The sequence below is a fragment of the Buteo buteo genome, chromosome 27 (genome assembly GCF_964188355.1).
Source record: "Buteo buteo chromosome 27, bButBut1.hap1.1, whole genome shotgun sequence".
Taxonomy (NCBI): Eukaryota; Metazoa; Chordata; class Aves; order Accipitriformes; family Accipitridae; genus Buteo; species Buteo buteo.
Window position 1 is genome coordinate 2218274 of NC_134197.1, and position 25546 is coordinate 2243819.

Below are 25546 nucleotides of genomic sequence, written 5' to 3' on the forward strand. Positions count from 1 at the left end.
GGCACTGCTCTGTCCCAGTGTCAGGAACAACCCTACAACTGGTGCTGCCAGGAAAGCGCGGTGCATTGCCGCTCAGGGAGACGCGTAGCTCACACCCCGTCCTTCCCTGGGGACACAGCACCCTCCACCCCCGGTTCTCCCCAACACCCACCACCTGCTGCTCCTCCTCCACCTTAGATCACAAATCTCTTTTTGACTTTATGTGTATCTACCATAGCTGGAGGTGTTCTTGCCTATTGTGCCACCCGAACGCTTGATTTTAATCATTTCTTATAGCAGCAAGCTCTGCAGAGGAACAGTAACGTCACATTTTGAAATGACGATCCATCCATCATTTTAAACCAGGCTGCTTTCCCCTGTTGTTTTACCAGAGAGAAAACAGAAGAAAGTGACTTTTCTATTCCTGATTCCTTTCTCTTCTTTATTTCCTTTAATCTAATCTGTCCTCTTTACATCCCGTGCCTGTGCCATACCCTTAATCATGCAGCCGCTGCAAGGGAGCAGACCAGCTCTCGGGAGCCGCAGTCCAAGCTGCAGTGGCAGAACTCAACTCTGCATTTACCTCCCTCCACGAATCCATGCTTCTCATGCTCTTCGCAGGGATTCTTGCTGAGGCTCCATAAAATCCATTTTCCCTTCTGTGACTTTTTGTGCCTTATACTTCCATTAAGATTTTTTTTTTCCTCCTTTTTTAATGTGTACCTAAATGGATTTTTTAATGCAAGCAGTAGGGGACACTGTGGGAAAGCGAAACCCAGCAGCTGTACCTGCAGGACTGTGACTAATGCAGAACATCAAGGCAAAGTTACTCGGCAAATCTTTTCTAATGGTAAAGTTTGTTATTTCCGTTGCTAAGGGAAACAGAGGAGAGAAACGAGATGGAAAACACCAAACGCTCGGGGAAAGGCCCATCAAGCAGCAGCTCTACCTCTCAGGGTTTCTGACCCGTGCTCATCACAATTTAGAGGAAAACCACAGTTATTTAAGCCAACAACTTTTTAAAAAGGATTACTCTCCCCATCCGCCTGCTTCCGTCCTGCCTCACCCGCGCACGGATGGGTGGTGGAGCCAGGGATGTTTCCCACCACCAGCCCCCCGCCATCCTCTGCCCACCCCAAATCCCCATCTAAGCTCCGGCGCCCCCCTCCTTCCACCGCCACCCCCTGCCATCCCCTCCCTCCCATCTCCCGGTCCCCTTCCCGGCGCAGAGGAGGTGGTGGCGGCTCTCAAGATTGGGACAGGGCAACCTCAGCCCCTGCAGGACCGAGGCCACCGCGGCCCCGACGCAGCGGTCTGGGAGGGGGAGCCGCGGCGAGCCCTGGAGCCGGGAGCTTGGCATCACGCGAGATGTTAAACATAAACCTTGCAAGTCTCGCAATAACCCTGCCAGGGCTGGCAGGGCTGCAGGAAAAGCCGGCAGCATCCCTGCCAAGGGCCTGACTGCATCGTCACAGGGTGACTCACGCCAAAACTTCCAGCCCAGCAGCTCCGTGCCCCCCAAGGGCTCCGCGATGCCCGAGATGTTCGGGACGGGGGGTGCCACGCTGAGACCTGCAGCCCGGGGAATCCTTGGCCGCGAGCAGGGACCTCCCGAGAGGTGCGACAGCAATTGCAGACGATCAAATATCGCGAGTCAGACCTTCAGCATCTTGTGCCTCCCTGGAGAGCCCGTTTTAAAGCGCTCTGTGTGATTTTAAGCGTCATTTCTAGGAGGGTCTGGGAGGTGTGAGGGTTCTGTGTGCGAGCTGGGGAGAGGCCGGAGAAGAACAGAAACAGAAATCACCAGACTCCTGGAGCTAGAGCTTTATGGAGGACCCCAAATCTTCAAAGCCTGATTCAAAACTGGGAGGGCTCTGTAACAGTGGAATCGGCTCTCTGGCTCACATGGTCTCCAAATTGTTAATTAGCAGCTCCATGCGCATGAGAGTTGGACTTCTGGTTTGTAAAGTGTTTTTCTTGTAAAATTTACAACATGTCTGGCCCCAGCAAAGTCTGCGGTGAGAAATTTCCACCCGGTGCAGCCCCCCACGCTCCCCCCAGCACGAAGGCTTAGATATCGCACGCCGCCGATGCTCGGAGCACGCAGGAGCCGAGCTGCACTAACGACCGCGCTGTTTAACTCATTACTCTGTAAAGTGATATGGTGGCAAAGGGAGGAAAAAAAAAAGAGTCCAGGAGATCTGGGCTGCGTCCAGGGAAGGATCACACCACAAGGTGGGAAGGTGACAGTTCCTCTGTCTGTGGATGCAGTGAGACCCAGACCCAAACGCTGTTTGCAGAGCTGCGACCGTCAGGATGGGAGGGATTCGCCTGGCGCTGCGCTCTGCTTTTGCCAGCTCTGAGCGTGCGAAACAGGAGAGTCAGACCTTGAACCATCCAGTGGATTAATAAAAAAGCCAGGACAGATGCACATATTGCTTTAAGGTGGGCATGCATGCACGCACTGGGTTCATCTTTAGGTTTTGGATCTTCACCGAGCACAAAGACAGGCAGCTGGGGACTGACCCTGCGCCGCCGTCAAGACACGAGCACCGACCGAGACTCCCACACCAGGCTCCTGTCCTCCAAAACCTGGGGCTGCAGCTCCCCTTGGGCCACGCAGGGCCCATGCCATACCCATGCTGGGATTACTGGGGAACCAGTAACCTGCACAGCCTGCTGCTACAAGTGGCTGGTCAGAGCACGTCGAAATGTGCCCCGAGCTGCACAGCTCGCTGTCCGACCCTGAACAGAGCATCCCTGGGGAGGTGCAGACCCCCCAAAGGAGGGACATGCCTCTCTCCTTTATCTTCTAAGAGTTTTCTTTCTGTTTTAGCATAGAAAGCAACTAAGGAACCTAAACAGACAAAAACCCCATCATCAACCCAACTCAAATGCCTGAGAACGGCAGCTCGGGCAGAGGGAAAGGTTTCCAAAGCAACGCTACCTTCACCACAAAGCTGAAGCCTTTCTGTGTTCCCGGACAGTCCGTGCAGACCCACAGAAATGCAACGGGCGCAGCTCTCCAGCAAACCAGATCAGCTTTAACTGTCCTTACAGCTGGTACCAGCACCCAAGACCTCCGAAAATCAGGTTTTAGGTATAACACAGTGGACTAACAAAGAGGACATCGCTGCGCACCCCGGGGTACCACGACCTCCCGGGAGCAACGCTGCCCCGAGCCATCTCTCCAACTGTTTATATTCTCTGACCTCTCCACCTATATGCTCTACCAGTGTATAAACACGGCATTCTCACCTTGAATACATTAACTTGTATACAAAAGTATTTAATAACTTTACAGAATTTAAAACCAAATCACTGCGAAGTCAGGCAACAGCGAGGAGCTGGGGGCAAACCAGACGCAGTAGCGACAAAACTCTGCAGAGATAACAAAGTAGAAGAGAATACAATCATCGCAAAAAATACATATAAAAACCACCCGGCGCTACAGGGAACATGTTCCCAACTGAAATAATAATAATAAGAACCCTTTTCCTCTAGCTTTAATTGGTCATTTAATGAAAAAGGACTGTGGATTAGTGTGGCATTTTATTGAATCTCGGTCCTGGCACAGGCACACGGGAGGAGGTAAGTATGAGATGCACATGTGGAAACAGCTGGAAACTTGGCACAGGAGCCCAGCATTATTATTTCACATGGTTGGGAGCCCTGCACGGTTTCACATCGGCCTCGGTGTGCGAGGGCGGGTGACCGAGGGGTAGGGGAGGTTTACATTTCCCGCGCTATGTCGTAAGGGGCATTTTTCACGTCACAGCCTACCCACTGCGGGATGTAAAGCAGTAACTCCACCATCCTGGATATTTTCACCCAATATTCACATTGCTGTTTCCACTGCTGTTTCCACTTCTGTAGCTGAGCGCCTTCAACTGTTGCCGTTTAGAGAACTTGCGCTATCAGCTGGAGAAACAATCCATGTCCCACAGAAAAGAGGGCATTCCTAATGCAACCATTTGCCTTTTTATAATATTCCAGCTCACCGCCGTTTGCTACCATCCCGCTACCCAAGCGACTTAACCAAGGAAGGTCAAAGGCTACGTCAGGTCGCATCACTTCTCATTATCTCCAATAACCACATCCCCTTCTTTCTACTAGTTTCCCAGAGAGGCAAGCCGTTTCTCTGCAGGTCTGGCTCAACGTATAGTATTTCAGTGGGGGCAGTTTCTCAAGCCTCACTAAAAGCCATCCCTTAGCCCATCCTATTAGAAAATGCTTGGGAAAGCAGCAGGTCCCCGGAGGAGGCTGGTGCGGTGCAGAGCGCGGCAGGTCCGAGCCGAGGAATAAAAGGCGGAGCAAGACTTTGGGAACCGGCTCTTCGATCTTGCCTATACAGGGAAATCGTGCACCTGGCATCGCTCCCGTATCACCTCTGTATTTGGAAAGAAAAGTCACTTTGTTCCAGAATAGAGTCTAGACAGGGAGATACAATAGCCACTGCAGACAATAATCATTCCCTGCATAGACAAGGTCTTACTCTGTATTTAAACAGTCCACGGCACGATAGGCTATCAGTCTTATTTGGGTTTCTGGGCACTTCCATCACAGTATTACTACCAGAGGTGAGTCTGCCCGTGATCCAGCCTGCAGTTTGTCTAAATGCAGCTTGGGGGTTTGAAATTATTCATATTCACAGGGAGACAAGTAATCACAGTTAAAAGAAGAAAATAAAATTCTTACATGCTGAACATGGACCAAAATGTATGAATGCTGCAATGGAAAATGGAAGTGAATTGAGGCCTGTATTTTTAGAAGAGGGAAGAAAGGAAATGTAAAAGGCTGTGCTTAGTACACTGCACATGAGGTTTAGGTTTTATTACGTTACACACACCTCCTCCTCCATTCTGCTGCCATGCAGCTTTTTCCTGTAAGCACCTTCTGTCTGGAAGACCAAGATAACAGAGGCTCGAGTAAAATATTTCACAAAAAATATTAATCTGCCTTCTCTATAAATAAGGTTACATTTTCTCAGCTCTTCCAGTTCGTGTGTGATAACGCGAAGTCTCCGTCACGACCCCCTGTTACCACCCAGGGAAGACCCTCGGAGCATCAATCCCGTTGCTGAAGTTTCCCTCTTCTCTTACGAAGGCAGCTGAAGTTTATCCGTAAACTTACACATCGTATCTGGAAAACACACGCTGCTTCTCAGTGCATCACAAACGCTGCTCTGCGGCGGGTTTGCTGACAGTGTGCAGACCCTGTAGGACACAGCGACAACGGGCCACCAGTCTGAGCCGCTTCTGTGCCAGCGCCGACACTCAGAGACTTTTGGAGCAGCTTCAAGGTGCAATGCAACAAGACACTGGGCTTTAAAAAACAATATGAAGAGGGCATTAGATTTGTTATTTTTTGAGTAGTTATTATTTGGTAAGCACCAAGAGCGTGTCTTCGCGTTGGCCAAATGCAGTCCCCAAACAGAATAAACAACCTTCAAGCCATAGTAAGGAGGGAAAAAGCCTTCCCTTTGATTTTTTCTTTATTCAGAGTGCTGAAGGCTTTCCACTGCTGCCCACTGGTGAAGAACAAATCTTTGGTACGATAAACAACTGGCTTTTGTAAAGTCCAAGACATCCTGCTACCAGGAAAAGTGTCCAACTTGAAGCCCCAAAACTATGAGCAGCATTTTGTTTTCTGGTTGCTATTTATTAACGATGCTGAATCCACCCACAGCCTGCCAAAAATTGTAATGCTTTTTGTACATGCAGCACAGCATAGCTCAGTTTTGGGTTGTGATGGCTGGGCTCCTTCTACAAACGCCCATCATAAACGAGAAGTCAAATAATTACAGAAGCATTGCCATCAGTAGCTGGACGACAGACAAAGCTTTAACAATTTGTCTGCAGCTTCTGTAAAAACAGGATGTCTTTGCACTAACACAATAAAGTGTCAAGGGGTGAAAGATTTTTCTAATGCTTAACCTGAATTTTCCTGGGATTAAATCATATTCTGCCATTTCATCCATTATTTCCTCCCTTCTCTGCAGGGACACAGAAAACAGATTGCTGCTTTCCCCTTTGCAGTAGGTTTTCGCCTATTCCAAACCTGTTTTGAGAATGGGATGCCCAGGCAGATTTGTTCGTTCTGCTGCTGTGGGAGAGGGTTTCTGCACCTCTGCTCTTTCTGCAGGTCCCTCTTCTGCACCCTTGCCAGTCAGCTGCATCCTTCCCAAACTGGGTGCTCGGCTGAGCGTGGTGGGAGCGTGACACCACGCACGGCCGAACGCCTGCTCACCTATCATGGTATCGTGTTTGCCTTTTCACATCGCCTTCTTGTAAGCGTGCTCATCCTTGCACACTGAGCCCAAGAGGCTTCCCCGGAGCACGGTGCTCTGCTCCATCCCATCCCGGGGCAGGCGACGGGTCCTGCCTGTGCTCAGCACCGCGCACGCTCTCCTGTCTGCTCGGACCGAAACCAGCAAGATCACCGGGCTTTTAGACCTCGTCCTCTGTTGTGCTCACAGCCTGGTGGCATCTGCAAATGCAAGGAGCACATCGTGCCATTCTTTTCAATTAGCAGTAGCTCCCCTTAAAAATGCGCATGTGCATTACGTTGGCTCAGACCTTGGTTTAAATTGCTTCGATGGAGGTAGGTGAGCCGGAGCGATCAACCTCAGCAACAAACACTCGAACATCAGCTACCGACCGACAGACACGTTATTTTTGTTGAGATCACCCCAGCCCACTTTGCACGCAGGCGACCAGGTTATCGGCTGGGCGATGGAGCGAAGGGGGTCCCATCCGAGGCGGCTGCTGAGAAACAACTGAAAAGGGTCGCACAAGTTTCCGCATGCCACGGCTGGTTCGTGGGAGTTTTTCCCCTTCTGCAGACGGGAAGAAGCAACGCAGACATGTTTCTGGACGGGTTATGTCCCTGCCAGAACTAAATGAAGGGCTTCAATTCAGAGCTACAGCACCCTCGGGATGTCGAGACATATAAAACAAAGAGGGGATTTAGAAAACAAGTGAAAAGGCATATTCTATTTAGATAATAAAATTAACATCACGAAAATTGTTTCCTGGAAAATAATGCCATGCTACATTACATATAATTATGGCACTACTGGAACGGTAATTAAGAGGCAGTCAACTAATAAATTGCAATTCAGAGGTGAAGCAGCACCACAGCTCCTCCCGTTCCTGCGCCAGGGCCATGCCGGCCCGCACCAGCCGTGCCAAGGGCCTGGCTCTCCCGTGCTCCGGCTCTTCAAAGCGAATTCTGCAGCTATAGCCAAGGTGGAAAGTTTCGCAGGAAACCCCGAGCGGAGGAAGGCATCATATGTCAAGCGGTGATGAGGTGCAAAGAGGAACCTGTCACGAGCAGCACAAAGGGATGGTAAATATCTTCTCCCCAAGTCCCCGGCTTTTCTGCAGCCTGTCAGAGCTGGATATGTCAGCTCCTTACCTGGCCACCGCCAACGAACTGCAAAACCAGCCCTGCGGCCGCCTGCTCGGCAAGCAATGGGGCAGACTGCGAGCGGTGGCGTAGAAAAAATCCAGAACTTTTAAAAACAAATTAAATCTAATCCAGAGGCTGAAGTAACTTGGTTTTATGGACTCCGTAAACTACTGTATGGGGTTTGCAAAACTTGCCTGGCTTCACAAATTTCTTCTGGGGTTTCGACTTCTGGTTTCTCATCCTTTCTGCCGCTCTGCGTGAGTCACGTCTAAACAACATCCGAACGACGGCGACTTCTCCCGGCTGCGGCAGCGCGGGGGGCACGGCAGGACAGCCAGCTTTCCTGGGGATGACAGCTGGCACCAAATATACAGCTCACAGTTTTCAAACAAACATTCAGCCACTCCAAATGGGATTTACTTCCATGCTGAAGCAGGTATTTACATGCTTGAGCATCCAGACTTGAAAACGCTTGCTACCATGCCTAGGCTACTTGCCTTCCTGTTGTTTTCAATCAGAAACATCCCCACTTTTCAGAAGGTTTTTTTTTCCTCCTTTCTGCACCTTTTGTTAATACCTCTTCTAAGCAGGATCTGAAATTGCTTCACGGAGACCTGTGTGCACCGGGGGGGTCACGGCAAAGTCCCCAGCGCCAGGAGGGGACGAGGGACCGCTGCAGTGGGCGCGGGATGCACAAACTGGGATGACTGGGAAGGGGCAACAGACCCATCTCCACCAGCAGCCACTGCAGCAGGGAGGCGACGGACACGGTCTGGGGCTGACACACACCTCCGGCACGGGACACGAGCACCCTCCTCCTGCCAGCGCAAGGAGACCCTCGATGCTAATTGCTGTTAATCAGCCGGTGCGGACAGACACCTTGGCAGGCACGCGCTCCAGCAGCCCCCCACACCCAGGCGAACAGAAACACTCGGGGGAACCTTCCAGTGAATTAAACACTACTAATAAAGATGCAAAAGAGGCTTTTTTCCTCTGCCTCCTCCTCCTCCCTGGGCTGTCCCGTACATCCCGGTCACTCAGCACCCGACCCGGCTCTGCAGAGAGACGGCATCTCTCGCCACCGGCACAGCCCGCGCTCGCCTGGGATGCATCGGTATTTATGCCCTGTCCTTTGGTTTTAAACCTGAGAGCACTTGGTATTTTAAAGCTTTCATGCCCTGGACACAAACAGTCTTTCTCTCATCTCAGAAGCAACCTTCGCTTGGGTAAGCTGGATTTCTCCTCCACTGCTAGAGCCCTCCCAAAATACAGTCAGATTTAAACCGACAGCTCCCATTCAACCTTCTGCACCTTTATGTAACGCTGGGCACCGTTGCTGGCTTCAGTTTTAACCTTTGCTGTCGGCTTGCTGAGGGATAAGCATACCTAATGCAGATTAAATGAAATTCCAGCACACAAAAACTAGCGGGGTAAATATAAAACCATAGCCAAAGAGCGATGGTTATGTCATCGCTGAGGAATCCAAAAGGCGCCTAAATGAAAATACCACAAAGAAAGCAAACAGAGAAGTTTGGGGCAGGGGGAGAGGAGCGAGGGAAGAGAATACACCGGGAGAGGATACGGGAACAAAGAGAAAGCCCGTGATAGTCTGAGATGGGTTTATCTCATGCCGCTGCTGTAAGCCCCAGCTCTGTAAAACCCGGTCCAAGTTCTCATGCTCACACGAATGAGGTTTTGCAGAATAGGCTAAAAGATGCAAAATAACTAATTTTACAAGTTTTCCCTCCTCTTTTGTAATTTACGGCTGTCACCTATTTGCTGATACCACAGGAGGAGAATATTTTGAGGGACCCTAGGGCCATAGGTAGGCAGGCAGGCAGGGAAAGCAGCGGCCGGTGTCCCCAGGGGTGTCCCCAGCAGGGATGAGGGTTCAAGCTGGCCGGCGGAGCGGGCAGCTGGGGATGCTGCCAGCCCTGGCCAGTCCTGGGCACCCTGCGAGGTTCTGCCCCGCTGTGCCACCGCTTCCCCAGGGGCAGGTGCAGTCCGGGAGCTTTCTCAATGTCTTTAACTCTTGTTGTGGCTGAGAAACAATTAAAAAGCCTCATATAAAATTTCCAAGAGTTTCATTACACTAGCAGCAGACATCCTTTAGGAATACAACCTTTTTTTTTTTTTTTTAACGTAATTAACTTAGCTGGGGCTTCAAATATCCCCTCGCCTGCACCAGCACACAGTAAATTCATATAAGTTGTTTTTCCTGGTCCAGGGACACCCAAGTCTCAAGACACCCAAAAGGCACGTACCTGGAAGGCAGCAAACCACATCAGCCAGTCCAGGCGGTAGTGGTAGGGGCTTATAAAGCATGGCCTCCTCTTCAAGTCCCCAGGCTTGCATTTGAAGTCATACTCCTCCCAGACAGCAGCGGGGTCGTTGGGATCCAGGCTGGACGTCCCCTGAAGGACAACTTCTGTTCTCTCCTTGGTAATGCTGTGGGACACAACACAATACTGTTTTTGTCTCAAGTCATGTAAAATTGCGAGTTCATGAGAGACAACGTGGCAACACGAGTCAGTGGCCTTGTGGTAGAGTTGGATCGTGATGGGTCACGCTACAGAGAACCTGTCTGTCCAGCAGACTTTTCTCTCTCCGGCAGCAAAGTATAGGGAAAATTTCAATTTCCATGCCCTCCCACACTCCCCTCTATCACACTGCAGTTGTGCCAGTCCAAGGAGGGACGATGGCCCCGAAAGATGATTCCTACTGAAATCGATGGGTCTATCTTTCTAGATCAGAGCCTAACACTTGTCCAAGACATTGAGAGAATATAAGGAGTGTCTCCCAAGTCCCACATGAGCATCTTCAACCTGCACCAACTTCTTTGTCCCATGTTTCTGAAGAAAACCTTTGTTTCTGTTACTCTGATGACTCCCATGATACAAGAGCTCTCCGACTACAAGCTCCTGATGACACCACAAAGCGGAGATGAAGGATTGTCACAACACATAGCTCCATCTCCAGGTTTTTAGCATGCGCCCTGTGCAAAAATAGAGGCTTGTAACTGGCACGTGTGGCTGCCCTAATGGCACGGCCACTGACGATATCTGCAGGGGGAGTTTCACAGGCGATTGCGCCCAGAAATCCTGCCTTGACGTTTCAGAGGTCTGGCCCTGAGACCTCCAGCTGCAGGAGCAGCAGAGCAGCTTCCAGTTGGGACCACTCCAGCATCCCCTTTGCGAGCCTGGCTCTCCCCATAGCACCGCTGGTCACGGAGCGCTGAGCTTCGGCTCGAGCCTTGGCCACGGCAAAGAGCAGGACCCGCTCGCAATGAGCCCGGGTTAACTGGCTACAGCCGCTTGGGCCTTGGGGAGGTGGTTGGCTCCATACGGAGCATCCCCCAGGAGCTGACTCTTGGGGCACTATTAAGAGTTGTCTCTACGCACCCAAACATTTCACCGTCCCGGCTGGAAGACAGGTCTCATGGAGCTAGTACTGAGCAAGAGGAGGAGGTAATGTGTGAGCCAATGCAAACCAAGCCAAGAAAAGCAGAAAATGTAAAAGAAAAAAGCCCCCCATACCCATTCGATCTACAGAAACTTCGTTCAAAAGCACCCCAGCCTTATGGCAGGTCATGGCAGCCTTCGCTGTTGGCAGGACTCTCTCTGCACAGCAAGGTGGCAGAGCAGCGGGGACGGCAAACTCCCGAGGCCACAGAAAGCCCATGTGAAAACACCATCATCAAATTCTCAATGACCTGTCAGTGACGCTCGCCTACACTGGAGGGCTGTTTTCCATAACGAACACGTAACTGCGTAACTCTGCCTATCAAAGTTGTCCAGCTCCCAACACCCTTTTAATTTTTTACTACTTTGGTCCTTCCTCCTCCAACCCAAGAAACTGAAAGTTTGGAAACACACAGCCTCCACCTTCTCCCCTGATGGCTTCCAGTGATAGATGCTTACAACCCAAGGAATGCTGTACGTCTCCGCTTATAATTGTTACCTACATTTAATAGATTTCTGGATTCTCCAGCCAAGTTCCATATTATACGCTGGGCTGAGTTATGAGCCGTGGCCAGCTGCCCAATGGTTAGAAACACACTGTAAATCAGGGACACCAAATTACTAATAAAAGTATGTTCCTACTGTGTGATTCAAAATATGTCAAGTTTCACATAATCGTATATTCATTATAAGCTGCAATCCTCTTTTTATTGGTTTACATAGGCTGGAATTACAAACATATTACAGCAGCATTTCATCACATGCTCTTTAGGTTCTGGTAACTGTTGAAACAGAAACCATAGACTGAAGAAGAAAAAGAACAACAACCCAAAGAAAACAATCTCCCGTAGCTTCACCACTCCAGCCTTCAAAGAGGTTCAGGGTTATTTCTCCCTCTCTCTCAAAAAAACCCGAGAATCTTCCACAACTAGCATTGATATTTTTAACCAAGTGTTTTTCTAACTTTTTTTCTTTCCACAGAAATTTCTGCTATTTGAAAAATTGGGGAAAACATCATATTATTTTGAGTGCTCCAGGTGTCCTCTGCATCTCCAGTGCTCACCGTGAGACGTGCTCCTCCCCTTCACCATCGGCTCAGCCAGCCCTCTCAACAGCCAACTTGCTTCGCCTTTTCTAAAACCTATGTAATTACCATTGGCTTCTCCTGGGGGACCTCGTCCAGAGCCCACTAACCCAAGAGCCGCCCATCCCACCACTCGGCTCGGACCTCTGGGGAACACCCCGTGGCCACCACAGCAAGGAGGTGGCAAAGCCAGAGGTCCCAGCAGAGAAGACTGGCCCTGTTGTTGCCCCTGGGGCAAGCTGTTCTGATGAAGCCCTGCTTTTCAGCATTTTCTCAGCTGTCCTGGTCAGGAAGAGGCTGGGAGGGACGGCACACAAGAACGGTTACGGTGAGCCCAACTGCGGCTGACCGAAGCCTGGTGACCTGTCCCCAGAAACCCCAGACTCCGATGTTTAAAAACCAGCCTGTTTGCAATCGCAGCTGGAGATGCTTCCCTTGTCCAGTCCCACCTTGCAGCCGTAAGCGGGATTTCCTGAGCTGAAGGCAGCAGCCAGACTGCTGCTGGGCCTGTCCTCTCAATCTGCCTTGTTCTTTTTTGAGGCCATTTATACTTTCGTCTCCACAGTTTCCTGTAGCAATGAATTCCCCAAGTCACTCGTTGGAAAAAGCACTTCCTTTTGTTGGCCTAAAATCTGCTACCCAATAGCTTATGTGAATATTTACATAAGGGAGAGCAAATGCGCGGAGGGGAAGAGAAGTTCACCATAAATAAAGCGGGCTGGTGATGGTGAAGACTATCCACTGGATGAACTCTCTTACGGATATTTTCATCCTGCTATTACATTTGCTACATCAATATACTGAGCTAACTAAAAGTAGCTCAAGGAAAATAAATTGTAATTCAGTGGGAAAGAAACCTGCTCCTTTTCTCCTTCTCTCTCATAAACAGATACTCCAAATCTACTGGCTACTGGAAGGATTTCTCTTTAGGTTCAAGATACACAGACTGGCTGTCAGACTATGCTGGAGAAAGGAGCAGAGCCATACGACGCGACGTTAAAATACATGTACCTCCCGAAAGCTCCGTAGGTGTTCACTATTCTGAGCGGGTTGAAGGAGGTGTTCATCACTTGTCTGGAGTTGAGCAGGTTTAGGACAACCGGGATGCTGAGATAAGCAATCAGGAGGCCAAAGGAGATGTTCACCACTTTGCGGACATAGCAGCCTGTTCGGGACACAAAAGCAGACCAGAAGAAGGTGATTTCACCGCCGGTGATGGGCTCTGCTCCCCCAGCTCCCCTGCCCACCCCCCCAGCAGTGACGGGGACCCTGCCTGGGTGCCCACAGCTGCTCTCAGCTCTGGGGCTGGGGCTGACAAAATGCTTCGCCGTTATCACCCCGACCTTGCCAAGGGCCATACGCTATCGCTCCAGAGATCTGCCTTTCTCTAAATAGTCTGAGAAAGGGCTAAAAAGAAAAATGTCTAAAATGTAAGATTAATCATTGCTTTAATACAGGGGAAAAAACACAGCTGGCACTTGCACCTTGCTCAAAATTGCCCTCCCGGTTTGTAAGCCGTGCGTGGAGTGCCTCCAGCTCCCCGTGGCCCCGCTCCTGCCCGGGGCTGCCTCCTCCCCACTGCCCCAGGCTCTCACCACCAACTTATTTCTTGCATTTTCCTCCCCCTCGCTCACTAGCTCCATTCAAACCTCGTTTTCCTTTTGCAAAATCTCTATTGCTTATCATTTATGTACGAGACGTGTGTTGCTTCACCAGGGCTTTGGTATTCGGTTTGCAGGGGCAGCACTGTGCTGGGTTTCAGTCTAAGGAGACACCTACTGCAATCAGACAAATAAGCAGACATGACCTCTGAGGGTTCCTACCCTTATGGACGTTTTAAATTTATTTAACATTAACAGCCAAAGGATCAGATTCAAAGCAATTGCATGTAGCTTTCCCCTTATCTCTGCAGGAGAGGGATGTTTATTTGAACCTCTCTCAGAAGCTATTAATAATTGTTTAGTCTGAGAACATTTCTGGAGAATCATTTGATTTGGGAAAGAGCTCACTGAGATGCCTCCCTTCACCCCCCCCGTGCTGCTGTGAGAGCCGTAGGAGTCTGCTGGGCATTTTTTTATCTTTTAGATGGGCTGAACTTCCCAGCCTGTAATGAAAGAGCAGGTACAGACACAGAGCTCTGCACCGTACGGGCAGCATCAGTGGCTCCTCTGGTCATAGTTTATGACGATAGTCACGCACAGACTGCTTGTCCTGCAGCAGGTGGCGATGGTCATCATACCCTTGGGGGTCACAGCTACTGAGAAAAAAGGCTTAATACAAGGAAAAAAAAAATCTACATGGCAAGGATGGAGCAAAACTTGGGGAAGGAGCATGGGACACGAGCCAGTGGGATCTGGATCGAGCAGGCAGGAGCTGAGCGCTAGCAGTGGGAATTCGAGGTCTCAGCAGGAATTAAACACACACACTTCAAGGATGTGGCCAGAGCCTTGTAAAATCAGGTCACGAGCGGGGCATGGCTGGGTACCCTCCTGTCTTCTGCTCTGGTGACCCAGGGGTGAGAGCTCCTCTAAGCCTCTTGCCACACAGCTCGTCAGCACCAGCTCAACAACCTCTGCTTTGTTAGCAGAAAAAATATACAGAAATCCAAATTCACCCAGAATATTACCGATACCCTACCGTTTACTTACAGATTACCCCTTTTTAAAAGCCCAGAACAGGGACACATCTACCCTCCAGAGCAGTGGTATGTAGGGATGGTTCTCCTTGCTTGGGCACCCTGGCTCAGTAAGGTTTTCTGGAGAACATCACAGAAAAGGAGCAAGCTCTTCAAAAAAGGATCTACCTCCCCCTCACGGTGACTCGCCGAGTGCCATAGCAAAGAGGTGCCCTTTGGTTTCTCCTCCAGAAAGGAAGGTACAACTTGAGTGTTGTTTGGGGCTGGATGCAATAACACAGTTAGTAGGAAAGCTCTAGGCTCTCAAAGCCTCTAAAGCAAAGCTACCGGAGGGGAAAAGCTGTTGAAGATTTCTTCCAGCAAAATATATAAGATAGGAAACACAGAAAGTTTAATGAAACTGCCTTAGCCTTGCTGAAACTAATGCTTCTGGTTAATAAGCTGTGTTTCTTAGTAGATGAGAAAGGACTCCAGACAGATGCTGTATCTTGTTGACATTTTTCATTCTTCTGACAGATGTTTAGTATATTTAAAAATGAGCATCTGTGATTGTTGTTGATATTATAGGCAATTTGTTGCTTATACGCGGTTTATAAAAATGCTACAAACACAACTCTACATCTGTTATGCAGCCCCATGAAAAATATCCCAGTGTTGCTTGTGCAGGCGATCTTCTGGAACAGGGCTGCTTGAAAACTCCCTTCAGAAGGAAACATCAGCCACATTGATCCCTTTTGTTCAGTTACAAACCCTCTTGTATTTGCTTTTCCATATCCAGGCTACGAACATGAATTCACCTCCTCCCTGCTTCGAGGACCTCGCTCCCGGCCGTGGCAGTGCCCACGAGCAGCTGCTCCTCTTGCCTTCTCCAAGCAGGACATTGAATGGGGAACGGCCACCTTCCCAGCAGCCACGTCTCTTTCCCAGTTAGCAAAAGAGTTGTTGGACCCACAACGGTTCTTTCTAGAAGACCAACCTCACGTCCAGTTACTTAACCAGGGAAGCAGGGTGCTCGTGCAGCGCTAGCACCCATGGATGCAAAGGGCAGGAGGGCAGATGGGTCACGGGGCCAGCGTGCCACGGGGGAGAGAGGAGAGCAAACGTGAGAGCTGCTTCTGCACCCAACTTCTACCACAAAATCCTCACCTCAACCCACTGGGTCTTTCGTTCTTGACTTTAAATAGTCAAAATGAAAAAAAAAAAAAAAAAGGTAAAAAAAAAAAAATATCACAGGATAAATCGTGCAACTCCACGTTGCTTCTTTTGGCTTGGAGTCTGACGCTCACTGGGGTGAGAAGGGGAAGGACTGACTCTCGGGAGCAGAGGTCTCAGACTTGCTGTGGACACCGGCGCTGCGCGGAGGACGTGCCCTTTAGCAGCAATGCCCCCGCAGACCCTCATGAACCAGCCACCGCCTTCACGCTCCCCATCCGCAGCACCAGGTCCAGGCACCCTCCAACCCCCAGAGGAGACCACGCAGGGGCAGAGTCATCTCCCTGCCCACCCAGGGTTGCTCCAGGAGGAGACGACAGCTTTCGAGATGAGCACACCAAACACACCTCCTGTGCCAGTTTTTCTCCCTCTGGGAATAACTCACCCAGGGGAAGCCGCTCGCCGGCCGCCTCTTTGAGCTGCATCTCTGCCACCCGCTCCTTCACCCCTCCTCGCCTGGAGCTGAAGAGGAACCCCAGGCTGCCGTCGTCGAAGCAGGCGATGCTGGGCACGATGGTTAGCCAGTTGAGGAAACTCAGGTTTCCACTTATGATCAGAAGCACCTAAACGGGAGAGAAAGCAGCAGAAGGTGTTGCATCTGCTTAAATGACAACAGAAAAGCATGGGGAAGGAAACGCCGGATAGATTTTAGCACTCTAGCATGTACTTTGCTGATTTTCCACGATTGCAACAGTGATGGCAAACCTTTCCCTCCCTGCCCAGGCTACAGCCCAAATGTACCCCACTGGCTTGCAATGCGAGCTCTGCCCTTGCTTTCAGCAGGAGAAAGATCAGCCAGGGTATAGTGTGACTCGATTTCCATAGTGCTCCCGGTGACGGCGCAGCGGTTTGGCCCCAGGGGAATCGTCTGCTTCCTGCTTATGCCGATGTATCTGTGACAGCAACGTTCCTGAAACCCTTCAGGAGGAAATATTGGAACTTCTAATTAAAGAGCAGCATTAAATATAGAAGTGTGCAGTTTTTAAGAGGCTTTTTTTTTTTTTAATTTTAGCTTTTATTGGCCGTTTAGGAGAATGTCTTGCATGTGTAAGGCAGAGAAAGTGGAAAAATCTGTGAGCCTTTGGAGGAGTCTCCATAAATATCTGTACACATTGGGAAAGGCTTTTTGTAGGCACGCGTTATTTTTTGTCGTACTCTTACAATGACTTGAAAACCATGAGGAACCTTCTTGCCATTCCCCAGCAAGCCCTACTGAGCATCAGGCGGTCGTCTTTGGGCACTGCCCATTTAGCCTTCATCATGAATCACATCTTCACAGCACGTGGCTTCATTTTGCAGCTGTAAGATGGCGCTTCCTTGCCATGTTCACATGTCAGCCGGGGGAAGGTGCAGGTAAACCCCTGCTCAAAGTAAATGCAAATCCCCCGCCAGAGCCTTTCATTAGAGCTTCATATAAACCCGACTGCACAGAGCAATTTCTGCTTCTCACAAGCATTGTTTTTAACTCCTGTTTTTCTAGCCTAAATTTATTCAAGCCCAATCTATACTTACTCATTTTTTTCTAAGCCAGTGTTTTACCTGTCCACAGATCCCCATTTTCTTTGTACAGTTACATCCCTTCTCCGCTTTTACACTTTAAAGCATGCCAAACTGCTCTGGCCTCCTCTCCCCGAGGAATTCCCTGCCTGCTTATCCCAGCAGCCATGCCCTCAACCCGAGCGAGGTTCAATCAATCTTTCTGGGTGCTGACAAGGACCGTACAGAGGATATCAGATGGGTCCCACCATGAACTCGTACAGCGATGCTAACATTTCTCACGCTCAACCAGACTTACCCCTCCCGCTGTGTTTTAACGCCACATTTACCTTTGCCACCGGGGTGTCACGCTAGTGCTTGCCAACCTGTGGACACAACCCCTACACATAAGCAATTTCCAAATACGCAGTTCCCAGCATCACACAGACGTCTCTGCTCCTAACCCGTGGTGCGTCATCCCGCGTGTCACACAGCCCAATTTCATCCCATCTGCCCGTTAACCTTTGGAAGGCAGGAGCCCGAGCTGCACTGACACCACCATGGATGCTGAGAACTGTCAGACTCAAAAATCTATTGCTTTGCTCTCATACGCAATGTGATTTTTAACCAAAAGCGTCTGAAGCATTTAATTGCTCCATGTTTCATCCGAGAAGGGATCGCTGCCAGCTCAACCTTGCTGACGCCGAGACTTGCAGCAGATGCAGAACGGACGCTGCGAACTCGCTCCAGTGCCAGCAAAAGGACGCGTCAAATGAAGTCAACCCCAGGGCGGTGGCCGTGAAGACACATCTGGGTTTCCCCGGGGCTGTCCAGCCATCGCAACGGTCACAAAGGAACGCGTCAGGAGCGACTTAGCGTGTTGGCATAAAACAATATATGGGAATCCATGCACACAAAGACAAGAAGAAAAAAGCAGCTGATGTCTGTTCGGGACTATTTGAGTTTTGAGGCCGATTTGGATTCTTGTCCCATTAGTCACATTACTTAGGATTTAGCCCTAATTAACTAGCTGTTCCTCAGACACGTTAAAACAAAAGAAGTGGAAAAAAGGAAAGAAAAGAAAGTAGTCTCACCATCTTATCCATAAAAAATGAAGGTTATAAAGCTGACTTAATGTATTACATGTTGAAAAATAATGCCCTGATGTAACGAAGTCATTTATTTTCCAGCCTTCAGACCAGCTAATGAGAACTTCCCCACCTTCCAGCTGGGCTGAAAGCTGTAACCTTGATTGGCACCACTATTATTTTATTTAAAGAACACTTCTCCATTCACACAGCTGAACTTTATCCTCCCGTGAACTGTTTACTCACAATTTTAGCACATGTGGTCAAGGAAGACTTTCAAGACAGTGCAAGACCAAACGCGCGAACCCACAAACACCCCCAACATCCCGCCACAGGCAGAGGAGCTGCAGCGTGGACCACGCTCCTGCCAAATTAACCTCAGCCCTGCCGCCGGTCTCCTCCTCTCAGCAAAGAAGCAACGAAGCTTTCGGAAGCCCTGAGGAGATGCAGAAGCTGAAGGGCTGCCCACAGACCCAAGAGGCAGAGCTGAAGTTCTCCGCTGCTCCTCCAGCCCATGCTGCACCCCAGGACAGCGGGTCTCGGGAGGAAACCTGGCTGCCTTGAAGAAGGAACTCAAGTCAAATGGAAGAAAACTCCTCGGGAGCTGGAGACCACCACAAACTTCCCACTCCCACAGCAAAGCACACCTTTGGGTCTGCCTTCTCCAACATACGCAAAAACCCCACGATGAACACCAAAAAGCTACATCCCGAGCAAAGAGGAAAACTTGCTGGACCTTGCAGGTTCTCCTCCTTGGCCAGGACGATAAAAGCTCAGACAGGTACTGGCAGATATCAACCCCACGGTGTAACGCATCACGTAGCCACTATTGTGGTAAAACTTCTACAGCACAAGACAGACCACACAACAGCAAGTCTTTACCTAAATCCTGGGATGTCTGAGAAAGCTGCAATATATTTTTTTACATATTTCTTCATGCTGCCCTTGGCTTTTAGAGAGGTGTCTCTTGACCTCACTCAGAGGTCCCTGACCTCTTGCTCAAGAGCAAGGTCTCCACGGCAGGGCCAACCGTACAGGTGGGTGCAAAGAAATGAGCCCACAACCTTACTTCACAAGCAGCACGCTTAATTTGTTTTCAAGGGCTTTTGGGCATTACCCGGGGGGTTGTTATTAGGATTTTGTTATACTCACGTAACATGAGGAGGTTCCAATTGCAACGTGGACCCATTTAGCTTGGACTTGCCAAAACAGATGGGAAGAGGACAGTTCCTGTCCTGAAAAAAACCTAAATCTAAACATACCGGACAAAGTTAGATCAAAATTAGGATGTATTACAGCTGTGTTACAGGCAGAGAGCGGAAGAATTTTGGCACCTAATTCTTATTTCAGCAACGCTCTCTGGGGATATCACCTTAAAGAACCTCACTCAGGATCACATAAGGAGTCTTGCAGCAGAACCTGAAATAGGACCTGAATCTCCCAATTACAAATCCAATGTCTTAATTACAAGTCCCCCCCAAAATACCTGCGTGCCCAAACACTGGTCCCTGGAGTTTCCCCACGGTTTATCCCGGAGTGCCCCCACCCAGCGTGCCCTCTCCTTCCCTGAAACAGGCTCACTGTGGTGCTTACTCTCCCGCTCGAAAATAAGAGGTGGTCTCCCAAAATACTATTCCACAACGCAAACACCAATAACACATGCACAATTTCGGTCTGAGGACTTTCAGCCAGTGTTCTGTTAAAAAGATGTATGTTTTGTCATTAAAAACAACAACAAATAAATGTTAAAAACACGTCATTTCATATTTTATATGATTGGCACCATTTTTTTAAACATGGTGATTTGCAAGTTACAATTTTCAAAACCCCAGCAGGACTCTTCAGTAACAGTCACATAATCTTAAAAAAATAAAGAGATCTGACCAATTACAGTAAGTAACAAAAGTCCTAACTATTATTTAGTTAAAAAAATAATTACTTATTTATCCTGAGTTGGATAATTATCCAGAATTATGAGGGGAAAAAGTATTTAAATCTGAATTACATACACATGTTAGGTTCTTGAACATAACATATTACACTTGAGGTTTGGTGCTCCCCCTTTGACCCAAATGTGATTTAGTTGAATGCATATTAATCAGCCTGTACTCATTAACACACTTCTCACTTAGCTACTTTGTTAGGAGACTCTGATCCTTTTCTGATGTGATTTGCCTCGTGCAATTGCAGTAATATTAAGAAAATAGTTCTGCACTTTGCCACTTCTGCCGAGGCTCGTTTTACAGCTTTGTACGGAGCGACTGGGTGGTCCATGGGAGTTTTTTTTTTTAGTAGTGATTCACCTCTCTTTATTGCTTGGAAGTCAGAAGCAAGATATCTTATTTCCACCAGCCCTTAAAAATCAGGGGATTCAAAAATAATACAAGTTTGGCGTTTTCTGGTCTGTGGGTGGAATCACGAACCTGACACATTTTTAACTTCAGTTATTCTGACCGAGTCTCGACGCTCGCGCCAGCGGCCGCGACTGCTGCCCGGGTACCGGCAGCGGATTCAAACACGGGTTAATGTTATACCCTGCCTGAGGGGGGCTGAGCACCGTGAGCCCCTCAGCTTTGCAAAAATAAACCTCAAAGGAATTCCCGCTTCAAAGTCGATTAACAGGAAAACAGATGATTTTTCAAACGTGCCGAGGGGTGGCTGTCCTAGCAAAGGGTTTTGTGGCCGTTTTTGCACGAGGTGTATGTTATTTGATTGACGTGTCCGGCCAGCATTATGGGTGAAGCTTTGTCAGCTGAGCAACCGGTGTCTCCTGCAGCACTGATCCTGCGAGTGCAGCATCCCCCGGGGTTGGCGGATCCTTTGCGATTCAAACTAGTATTTGCCTTGGCAGGCAGCGCACATTTACCTAAAGTCTTCCTTTTCTGCGTGAAAACTCCTAAGCCTGCGTGTCCTGCTCTGGCAAAGCGGAGTCGCGTCGGTAGCTGGTGGGAAATTTAATTTAACATGAATTTCTAAGGGCGGTGAGGGCAGAGATCATAGAATCCTAGAACGGTTTGGGTTGGAAGGGACCTTAAAGATCATCTAGGTCCAACCCTCCCGCCATGGGCAGGGACACCACCGTCATCACCGTGCACTCACCTCCTGCCCTGGGAACTGAAGCTGGGGCCCGACGCTGCTGCTGGTGATTTGGGGCAAGCCACCAAACTTCCCAAGGTCTTGTTTCACCCACGTGCAAAGCAGGTGCGCGGGTGCTGGACCTTCTCCGCACCCACGTTTGGAGGAGAGGACACCAAACCCCTCCAGGAGCCGGCGGTGCCGGCGTGGCAGAGCACGGAGAGCATCACTGCTCCTTCCCCGTCGGCTGCAGGAAGGAGGAGAGCTCGTTGCGTGCATCTCTCGGTAATTTTGGCCTTTACAGCACGCCAGGCTTGGCCTTTCGGTGCTCGGACCACAATCGCAACCCAACCGTATCTTCCTCTCTCCACCCTCTGGAGCTCTGCTGCGGTGGATGGGCTGTGCCCTCCCTCCCTTGGTCTCAATTTGTGTTTACTGAGTGTCTTTCTCTTGCTGGACAATATTTAAATGCACAATTATAACAAACAGATGGTATCAACCCCTGTGGTGATTTTTAAAAATTTTTTATTAAAGCACAGTATTAATCATGGTAATTGGGTAGGAACTTTAAGGTTATAAAACTACAGCATGTCTAATGAGCGAGCTCCTTATAGGAGGAACTGAGGTTTTTAATCTAATAATGTCAGTTTTATGGATTATGACTGGAGTTTTATGAAGTGTGATATGAAATACTGTGGATTCATGGCTCTCACTGGATTAATTTGGAAAAGTAGTTTTCCTGGTTCTAGGCCCAAAAACAATTATTCCTTACATTTCTGTCCCCTGCACTGTTACCAAACCCCTCTGTCAGAAAATGGGCACCTACACCCATAACTTTTTTACAGGTTAGACTTCTTTGTTTGGCTGGTTTTTATTTTTTTCAATCACAGATTGTTATAAACATACAGTAGGTAGGAGAAGCTCATATGCTGTGTAGCAGACTATATTTGTCCAGAAGGAACAACAACGGGCTGTAAACTCTTAAACGCGGTCGAGGGCTGGCTGGAGCTTGCAGGCTCCATCCGAGCACGGGGACGTGGTCACCACGCAGCGCTCGAGCTTTCTGATATCGAGCCATTGGCACAGAAGAGCCAGATTTGGGGTGCCCGGAAGAACTATAATTTATTTAAAGAGAAAAACGTAGGAGCAGAGGGCTGGAAGAGACCTCAAGAAGCCGTCCAGTCTTTCCTGCTGCCCCAGGGTAGAGTTGTCTCTATGTGCACCTTTGTGTGTTTGTCTAAACTCTTCCCAGAAGCCTTGTTGGGTGATGGAGCCAGGTTCCTGGCCTTCCTGGGCTACCTGTTCCACTATCTTTAAATTATTCCTAATACCATTCCCAATACCATTCTTAATTCCATGACTCCTTCTCTGCTCACAGCCATCAAAGACTGTTCTCTTCTATCTGCAATAGCCTTTCATATAGGTGAAAAATGTCCTTTGTCCACTGACTCTTCCCTCCCAGTAATGTTCTCCTTTGGATTAAATGATCCCAGTCGGTTCAACTGTGCCTTGTGAATCCAGTCTCTACATCTCTGCTTATTCTCACCGTCCTCTGGATTTTCTCCAGCTGGGACATATCTTTCCTGAAGGGAATGCCCAAAACTGAGCCACAGCTTTTAGCTCTAGACTTACCAGCGACAGAGAGCAGGAAGGATTTATATACTCGCAGCACGAAGAACTTATATATTCCAGTAGGACGTTTGCTCTTTCTGCAACAGCGCAGCCCTACCGACTCAATTGCATTGCCAAAATTATTCTGAATACTTATCATCTGCTCCAATACCCTCTACCTGAGCATGGTCTACTAATATTAGACATAGTTAATGAAACCCCTGAAATCCCTAGATAGACCCTGGGGAAGCCCCCTTGATAAATCCTTCCCTCTGACAGCGAGCCATTGATAACTGCTGAACAGACTTTCCAACGTGTTTTGTCCGCCAGACAGTATTTCCTACTTAAGACCCCATTTTCTTGGGTTGTTTATGATATTTTATGTGAAACAGTTTCAAAAGCCTCAGTAAAAGCATATATTGTTTATCCTCTATTCATGTGCCTTGTTTTGTCAATGAAGGAAAGAAGACTGCATTTACATGGTCTGCACTTGGCAAAACCACGATGGCTGTAGTCATCCCCCTTGTCTTTTGGAGGTATTTAGAAATGGCCTCTTTCATCATTTTTTCCCAGTAGTTTTCCAGTAATGACTCTGCAATGTCCTGGCTCTTCCTTTTTTCTCTCTTTAGAGGACAGGTACTTTATTAGCTCTTCTCCATTCTTTCATTACTTCACCTATGTTCTACGAATTCTCAAAGATAATCAGTAACGCTGACAGGATTTCAACAACCAGCTCTTTAACAGCCCTAGGATAGATTTCCTTAGGCTCAGATGATTTGAAAAGATCTAACTTAGCTAAGTACTCTGCAGCTCTCCCCTGCTTGTGGCTGAGGTCATCCTGCTTGTTACTGGTATTAATTATACCAACAGCCACATGAGATGTGACTTTTTAGTGATGACTGTTACAAAAAAGGCACTAATCATTTCAAGATAAAACACAGACCAAATTTATCAACTAAAAAAAATAGGATGTAGAAAAACCAAAAGTAAACCTCCTTCCTTGCACACAAAATACAACAACCGCTTACTCACTCTGTGCTAGTGAAAGCTGGAGAAAAGAAAAGCCCAGCTCATCTGTGCACTGCCAAAACTGCAGTACCAGGGTCCCACACGGATCTTCTCACTGCAGATCCCCAGAGCCACAAGTGATCAGCTCTGCTGACTGGGACAGCAAAGACCCCCTCCTCCTGATGGACCTGCTGCTGGATGACCAGAACTTAAGAACGCTCCTCAACAGACTTTGCATGTCACCAAGGAAAGAGGAGATCAGACTTTTAAGATGGATTTAATGGATCCTTATGAAGGAGCAGATGTGAGGAGGAGCCCAGGTCAGCACCCAAGAACACATGTGCCGTGCTCTCCGGAGCTACCAGGGAAAGCGGTGGCAAGAAGTAGGAGTTTGGAAATGACCCAACCAGGCCATGCCTTTGAGCAGAGGGGGACAAATCCCGGTACGGATGACACCAAGGGAAAGGGAGATTTGCCATCGCCTACCTCAATCTGTTTGCCCAGTCCCCCAGCATCGCTCCTCGCTCCTCTGCCGGCTTGGCTCTCTTTCTGGTTTTCCTCTGGGCACCCAGCAGCCGGGCTGGGTGAAAGGCAGATGGTGGCATACTGGTGCCACTGGAATTGAAAGCACGAGCGCTACCGGCTGTGTTGGGGACACTTCATCACCCACAGCCTCTGTGCCATCTGTGCCTGGGATGGATCTTTAAAAAGAAAATACCAGCGCTCTCTGAACAGGCATACACTGCTTTGGTTTTGGTTAAGTTGTTAACTCTGCTCTCCTGAAACCTGCGGCCCCGCCGCCAAAGAATCTCTTACTCTTAGGACAAGCTGAAACTCATAACATCGAAAGTTGGTCCTTCCTGTAAGAGATAGGAAGGACAAGCCTCAAAAGCCAAATTTGATTTTAATGTGCCTCCAGTTACTTGCGTACCATGAAAACATAGCCTCCCACAAAGAAAAACAGGCTATCATTCCCCCATCTGGTTTCAGTTTGAAAAATACTTATATATGTAGTTTTTCCCAAAAGTTATTGTAGGCACGGGCAAAAAATTCCCATTAAATGACAACAGCAAGAACATTTAATTTTCCCCTATTATTAATTTAATCTCTTGTTAACTTCTTGATTCAACATTTGCATGAGGATTTAATCTCTGCTTTGCAGAGCTATTTAGTGCAGAAAAATACATAGGAAAATAATTACCTCTGTCCACTTGCTCTGTTTTAGACAGCAGATATAATGGTTTTGTGAATCCCACAGACATTCAGAAAGCTATTGGAAGTACCAGGAGAAAAAGAAGCAAAGTCAGTTTTGCTGGTAAGATGAGAAAGAAGAATGTGGCTTGGCTTCGGTTTACTTTTGGATGTGCAGTCAATTAGGCGATCTCAACTTAATTCACATTACAAAACACAGCCCACGAGAGAAAGCGAACTCCTTTCTCTGTGGGAACACCTGATCGCAGGACACCCGGACGCTTCTCAGAGACCTCAGCCCTGAGTTTCCAAA

At 48.7% G+C, this 25546-nt stretch overlaps 1 protein-coding gene across 2 annotated transcripts in view; it reads right to left on the bottom strand.

Annotated features, from left to right (window-relative positions):
- The window catches only part of LMF1 (lipase maturation factor 1), a 204128-nt gene that overhangs the window by 11943 nt on the left and 166639 nt on the right, over positions 1–25546 (bottom strand). For both annotated transcript variants that reach the window (XM_075058539.1, XM_075058540.1), the window contains 3 exons: positions 16170–16347; positions 12949–13102; positions 9657–9840 (listed from right to left, as the gene is read on the bottom strand). In XM_075058539.1, the coding sequence (XP_074914640.1) occupies positions 9657–9840; positions 12949–13102; positions 16170–16347 (516 nt within the window). The remainder of the gene's footprint in view (positions 1–9656; positions 9841–12948; positions 13103–16169; positions 16348–25546) is intronic.